At 53.1% G+C, this 7,500-nt stretch overlaps 1 protein-coding gene across 1 annotated transcript in view; it reads right to left on the reverse strand.

Moving 5' to 3' along the window:
* LOC123501829 overlaps positions 1–4,310 on the reverse strand; it is a gene marked incomplete at its 3' end in the record, with an annotated part of 130,223 nt that extends 125,913 nt beyond the window's left edge. The window contains 3 exon segments of the mRNA XM_045250857.1: positions 1–462; positions 465–1,005; positions 1,008–4,310. The exon segment at positions 1–462 is cut by the window's left edge and continues 1,061 nt beyond it. Of these exon segments, the coding sequence (XP_045106792.1) occupies positions 1–462; positions 465–1,005; positions 1,008–3,899 (3,895 nt within the window).
* Positions 4,311–7,500: the final 3,190 nt, after the last annotated feature.

The following is a 7,500-nucleotide window of genomic DNA, read 5'->3' on the forward strand; positions in this document are numbered from 1 at the left end:
ACCGACTCAGAGATTTGTAGTTCTGTTTCGCTGCCAGCCCACTCAAGCGTCCCTCTCCCCTCCGTGGCGTGGCCTTGACATGCTTCTCGTAGGTGTAGTGTGTGCGTTTGGTCACCACGGGGCATGCTGGATCCTTGTCATGGCTTTTGTGTTCCTCTGTGTCCCCGTGGTCTTGTGTTTCAGTGGGTGATGTTTCCCTGGTGGCTAACTGTCGTGTGAGGACCGCCTGCCTTCTCTCCCGTGGCTTGGGGGACTCTCTGTGTGTCTCCTGGGTCCTCGTGGTGGTCATAGTGGATGTGGATAGGGTCGTTCTTCTAGGTGGACTTCTAAGCCGTGTTTCCATTGTATCCACCTTCTCTTCCACTGTCTTCTTCTGTGACTCCTCGCCGGTGCCTTGCGGGTGGACGGGGCAGGTGTTGGTGGAGGTGTTGGTGGTGGTGGTGGTGGACTTAGTGGAAAGCGTCAGGTTAGTTTTCTCTGGTGGACTTTCGGGTCGTACTTCCACCACCTCCACCGCCTTGACCGGGGCGTGCACGGGGCAATGGTCGTGTCGTGCTCCTCCTTCGCCGCCTTCTCGTACTGCTCATCCGTACCGAACGACCACGAGGAATGGCCGCTGCAGGTGCCGCACGCGTCGTACTCGCTGGCAGGGGTCGTGGCGAGGTCGTGCGAGACTGGGAGAGGAAAATCAGACGTGAAGGAGTCAACTTTGTCCTCGCCATGCTTCTTCTTCCTCTTGCTCCTCTTCTTATGCTCCTCCTCTTCCTCCTCTTCACTGCTGGAGTGTGGAGGAGGTGGGGGAGGAGTAGTGGGTGGAGGGGGCGGGGGAGGGGAGATGGAGGGGGGGCGGCGGGGGCAGGGCGGGGACAACTGCTCCACCACCACGCCGCTCAAGGACACCACCTCCTCGTCCTCGTCAGGAGACATCGGGTACTCCAGTGAGTCGTCCTCGCTGTGCCCCGCCAGAGGGAACTTGGTGTAGGTGTAGTGGGCGTCGGGGGCGGCGGGGAGGGGTCCGAGTCCCCCTCTGGCTCCTGGTGGAGATGGTGGTGGTTGTCTGAGCAGATAATCTCCAGGTCACTGTCTACGAGGGAGTAGCGGCGGTAGTTGTGGTGGTGGTGGTGCGGCAGGAGGGGGTCGCTGCCCCCCGCCAGCCTCTCCGCGTCGCCGCCAGGTCTGCGGTAGCCGGACAGGATCTGGAAGAGTCTGGGCGGCTTGGGCGGCGGCGGGGAGGGCGGCACGAGGGGCGGGTCGTCTGCGGAGAGGTAGTGTCCGTACGTGTTGAACTTATCGCACACCAGCTTGGGCGGCGGCGGCCTCTCCGGCGGCACCTTCCTCTTGCGGGAGTCGCCGCTATCACGATCATCGGAGCTGACGCTGGAGAGCCGCTTGGCCAGCCGCTCCTTCAGGCTGGGCTGCGGGTCCTCCGTGGAGCTGGAGCTGGTGGTCTTCCTCACCAGGCGGTGCAGGGACGACAGGAAGCCTGAGTCCTCGTTGGAGCTTCCACTAAGGCTCTGCTGCGCGGGGCGGTGCGATGGTGCGTCCTGCCGCGCCTCCGTCTGCGTCTGCGTGACCCTCACCGTCCCCGCGGCCTCGGGTGCCGAGCTGACTCTCGTTTTGTCCTCCTCGGTGACCACCACGGCGGGAATGCAGAGGCCCACCGCTGGGCCCTCCGTTTTCTTTACCGAGGTGGTGGTGGTGGTGGTGGTGGTGGTGGCGAGGCCTGGAGGGGTTCTCAGGCACTTGGCGTGAGTTGCAGTGACATCACATCTGCCGTTTTCTGTTGACCTGCTTCTGTCACGGTCCACGGCAGTCCGGTGATTCTTCTCTAGGGTGGGGGCCTCCCTTGGCGGCGGCGGCGGCGGCGAGGAGGGCGGCGAGGCACTGGCATGGCGGGTGTCGCGGGCGTGGGTAGCGCTGAGCCTCTCGCTCCGCGCCGCCCTGGGAGGCATGATGAGGTTTTCGTAGTCGTTTGTTGTAGTGCTTTTCTCGACGCTCCTGACGGCGGGGCGCAGGGGCGTGGCGGGCAGAAGCTCCGTTCTGGTGATGGATGTCTGCACCGCCCGCGCCGCCTTGCCTCCCTCGCCTCCCGCCTGCAAGTTTCTGGGTGTTGGTTTAGGCTGTTTCCCCATCGCCGCCCCGGTGGCCGCCACGCCCCCACGCGGCTCCTCCTCCTGGTGCACCGTCACTGTAGTGGTGGTGGTGGTGGTGGTGGTGTCGGTAGCAGCGGTGGAATGTGTGCCTGATGGAGGCACTGACGTGGTGGCCCTGGCGCGGTGGTGCGCAGAAGGCACCGCGGCAGGCGTGGGGAAGGAGGCGGCGGTGGCGGCGCGGGGTCTGGCGGGATGCTCAGCTGGGCTCAGCCTTTCGTATTTGGAGACCATGCTCCTGACGGAAGACTCTACGGCGGGAGGAGGTGAGGACGAGGCTTCCTTTCCGGCTGCCTGGGGAGCGGCGTTCCCCGGGGCGGCACTGCCCTCGGCCTGCGCCTCGCTGTCGTAGTAGCGATGGAAGTCGCGGTAGTACTCAGCGTCGTCGTCAAAGTCTCCAGGCTCCACACAGTCCCGGCTCAGCGTCAGCATGCGCGCGTCCGACGCGAACTCCTGCTGAGTGGGGAAGTTGTTCTCCTTGAGGATGTCATCGTAGCTGCGCGACATGCCCGTCACGCTGGCACGCTCCAGCACGCTCAGGTCCATCGTGCTGCGGGAGTTCTTGCCCAGCATGTTCCTGAACGCTCGCACGGGGCCCGGGGCCTTGCCAGCCTTGGTGGGGCGCAGCCGCAGATCCGCGGGGCCCAGGGCGAGGGCCTCCTGCTGGTGCTTCTTCTTCTTCCAGTGCTTGGTGGGGCGGTGCCTGGCGGCTGCGGCTGCGGCGGAGGCGGAGGACTCTATGCTAGTGTAGCTGGCCAGGGAGATGGTGTCGCCCTCCCCCGTGGGTGACTTGGGGGAAAGGAACTCGCTGCTGTCCTGCACGAAGCCTGTCATGACGGGCTCGGCGGCGGCGTGGCTGCGGCGCAGGTGAAGGTTGGCCTTCAGCTTGCCCAGGTGGTCCGATAGATGACTGCCGCCTGACCTCACCGAGCCCTCCTTGTCCCTGTCCCTGTCCCGCTCCTTGTCCAGCAGTGTCTTCTTTTTCTTGGAGAAGGGCACGGAGGACACGGAGCCCGCCTCGGGCGTGGCCTGCCCCGATTTAGTCTTTTTTAGGAAGGGCAACGGCGATGCCCCGACCCCACCCTGAGCCTCGCTCCCCCCGCCAGACGCCGCCGCCCTCTTGGTGAAGCCTTTGGTCCAGGACTTCATGAGCGCTTTGTTGACGAGGCCCTTGGGTCTGGGGGACTCCCGCGGGTCCTCGGGGGAGTACCGCAGGATCACCTGTGGTTCCTCGAAGCTCACCGACTTTCGCCTCTCGGGCGAAGGGGACCAGTGGCGCGGCCTCATCTTTTCTGCCGAGGATTCGCCCTGTAGCGCTGACAGACTCCTCCAGGAGGTGAGGGGCCGCTGCTGCTGCTGCTGCTGCTGCTGCTGGTGTTCCCGGCGCCTCCTGCCCATGCCATCTTGCTGGAGGCTGTCCTGGAGGGACTTAGGGGTGGCGGAGGAGGTGTGCTGGGGCACGTGTGCGGGGTCAGGGAAGGATGCTGATGCTTGGGACGCGGCGGGCGTGCCGGTGGGCACCATGGTGTACTGCCAGGCGCTGGCCGTGGTCTGCCGCGAGGAACTCTTCTTCGGCTTTGTCTTGGCCTTCACCTTGGCCTTGGCTGTCTTGCCGCCTGACACCTTCACCCGCTCCGCGTGGGCCGCAGGGTCCTGGGGGCGTCGCGCCACCTGCGAGATGCTGTCAAAATCACGGAAGGGCGACTGGCCTGAGCCAGGGCGGGGCATGATGGGGCGCTGGTGGTGCATGGCGGCGACTCACGAGTCACGCCTCTTACTTCACGACTCACGACCCGCGACTGGCAGCGCCACGCGGCACCAACCTTGAGACGCACACCTGCCTCATCTGCCCGACACACTTCTACCCACCATCCCTCACCACCGCGCTCTGCACCGCTGCGTCAGGCCCACCTCACCACCTCACCACCCTCAACACTGGCGGGGCGCGGCGCGGCAAGGGGTGTTGTCTCTGCGCCTAGAAATCCACCGATGATTCTCTCTTTTTGTCTGTCTTTCAACACTTACTCCTTCCTTCCTTCCACTCCACCTGCCGGCACTGTCACTGTCACTGTCACTGTCACTGTCACTCCTGCTGTCACAAGCCACACGCTGAGCACTCATGAACTCCACCATCACCATCACCACCAACACCAACGCCATCACCATCACCATCACCATCACCATCACTACACCACCCCCTCCACACACTGCCGCTCACTGCCACACTGCTGTCACCACCACACTCACCACCACCACCCACATCCTCTGCATCACCATTGACATCATCACCCCTGTCACACACACACACACACACACACACACACACACACACACACACACACACACACACACACACACACACACACTGCTGACCCAGTTACAAACACCACTACCACCACCACCAACACCACGTCATTTATAAGCACACACACACACACACACACAAATATATGAATCTGAAATTAAACTGAAAAAATGTCATCCCCCTTTGCAAAACACACACACACACACACACACACACACACACACACACGCAAATATTTCAACAGTTTACACGATTATTAATGTTATGTTTAGTTCAATTAGCACCATAATACCACATCATCACCACAACACCACAACGCATCACCACCAACACCACTAACAACACCACAGCCCATCCACAGCACAGCAAGGTCGAAGAGAGACTGAGAGAGGGAGAGAGAGAGGGAGAGAGGGAGAGGGAGAGAGGGGAGGGATGTGGGAGAGAGAGAGAAAGAGAAAGAGAAAGAGAGAGAGAGAGAGGGAGGGTGTTGGAATGATCGCTCCACACACGTGTCTTCACAGGTGTTTCTATATGTGTGACTCATTTCTCTCTCTCTCTCTCTCTCTCTCTCTCTCTCTCTCTCTCTCTCTCTCTCAAATAAAAAAAAAAACAGGTAAAATGAAGAACTGGAAGAAAAATATGAAAAAAAAAAATTATGAAGACAAGAAAGAAGAAATGAAAAATGAACAACAGAAATGAAGACAAACAATAAAAGAAACAATGAAAAAGGAAAGGAAGAATAGGTGAAACAAAAGATAAAGATGAAGAAAGGAAAGAAAAAGAGAGAGAGAGAAGACAAACAAGGGAAACAAGGAGATGACACACAAACAGAAAGAGAGAATAAGGAGAATGACGCAAAGTGAACAGTTAAGAATGAAAATAAGTAAACAAACAGAAAAAAAAATATATAAACAGGGAAGAAAGTAAAAATGACTGATAAAGGAAGGAAATGAAGTAAAACAGAAAAAAATAAGAAAAACAAAGGAAAAAATAAAAAAACACTAATAAATGAAGGAAAAAAGTAAATAGAAGAAAAAAAAGTAGAAAAAAAGGAAGATAGAAGAAAAATAACAAACAAACAAGGAAGAAAGTAAAAAAAACACTGATAAAAGAAGAAATAAAGAAAGAAAAAGAAAGAAAGAAGTAAGAGAGAGAGAGTAGAAAAAAAAAATAAATAAATAAACAATGTAACAAGTAAACAAACTAATAAACGAAGAGAGGAGAAATAAACAAAACAAACAAGATAAATACAAATACTGATAAATGAAGAAATATAAAGAAAAACGAATAAAAAAAGAGAACAGGTAAAAGGAAAAAGATAATAATTAATACAAATATCGAAGAGAAACAAGTAAAAACATTAATAAACGAAAGGAAAACAAAGGAAAAAAAATAGAAAAAGCAAAATTGGGAAAAAAATTAATTAGAAAACTACAAAAAAAAAAATAAAAAAAAGCAAATTAAGAAATAAAAAAAAGATAGAGAAAGTAAGGAAAAAGATGAATTAATACAAATAAAGAAGAGAGAGAGAGAGAGAGAGAGAGAGAAAAAAAGATTAATTAGCACAGTTAATAGCAGGTAAACTAATCATCCCTGTAGCAGAGACGGAACACACCTTTGACACACTTACTCACGCTGGATTAAGGTCAGTTGTGTGTGTGTGTGTGTGTGTGTGTGTGTGTGTGTGTGTGTGTGTGTGTGTGTGTGTGTGTGTGTGTGTGTTCTTTTGAGTTTAGTTTTTGCTTTTACCTTATATTTTTTCTCTCTCTTTGGCATCTCTCTCTCTCTCTCTCTCTCTCTCTCTCTCTCTCTCTCTCTCTCTCTCTCTCTCTCTCTCTCTCTTCCTATTCTGTTGCCAATTTTCTCGTTATTTCCTTTTACTTTCATTGATTTTCTTCTCTATGTACTCTTCGCCCGCTCTCTCTCTCTCTCTCTCTCTCTCTCTCTCTCTCTCTCTCTCTCTCTCTCTCTCTCTCTCTCTCTGAACAATAAACAATATGACAATACAAAAGTGACCTCTGTACAAACTGGACACACACACACACACACACACACACACACACACACACACACACACACACACACACACACACACATAATTATGCACGCAATTTACATTCTAACGAGACAATTCACTTTTGTTAAGCATTTTTTTACTTAACAACTTAAAAAATACGCAGGGAATTGTTGTTGTTGTTATTATTATTATTATTATTATTATTGTTATTGGGGCAGGTGTGTATGTGTGTATGTGTGTTTACGTGTCTTTTACCTGTTCCTATACCACACACACACACACACACACACACACACACACACACACTTCTAAATTTTAATCCAAATATAAAACACACACACACACACACACACACACACACACACACACACACACACACACACACTTGTTTATACCAATTTTGGCCGAAAATGATCAAACTTCTAAATTTTGATCCAAATATAAAATCATCCAAACACACACACATACACACACCACTATCACCACCACCACCACCACCACCACAACCAGCACACCTGTCCTCGGCCTCGCAGGTGTACCAGTGGCAATTAAGGCTGTGTTGGGTGTTGAGGTGTTGTTATGTCCGCTATTTCCTCTCTCCTCACAAGCATCATTACCATCACCAACACTCCGCAGCTTTAACCCTCCTAGGTGTCTTTATTGGGAAGTGCATTTCAGAGCTGATGGAGACTCATATCTTTGTACAATTTCGCTTTATTAATACTGCTCACATTTCTCCCAAGTCAGCAGGAAACAATTAAAAAGTGTCTTACTGTATTACTCTCATCTTTAGTTTATTTAATCCCTTCAGTACTGGGACGCATTTTACCTTGAGATTTGTGTACGATTTGACCATTTTGTTGGCATTAGGAAGGGTCTTTGGAGGTCAGAGGATTAATGGCAGTCGTCACTATTTTAATTCTTTCAGTACTGGGACGCATTTTTACCTTGAGATTTGTGTACGATTTGACCATTTTGTTGACATTAGGAAGGGTCTATGGAGGTTAATGGCCACAGTCGTCACTATT

Source organism: Portunus trituberculatus, chromosome 10 (genome assembly GCF_017591435.1).
Source record: "Portunus trituberculatus isolate SZX2019 chromosome 10, ASM1759143v1, whole genome shotgun sequence".
Lineage (NCBI taxonomy): Eukaryota > Metazoa > Arthropoda > Malacostraca > Decapoda > Portunidae > Portunus > Portunus trituberculatus.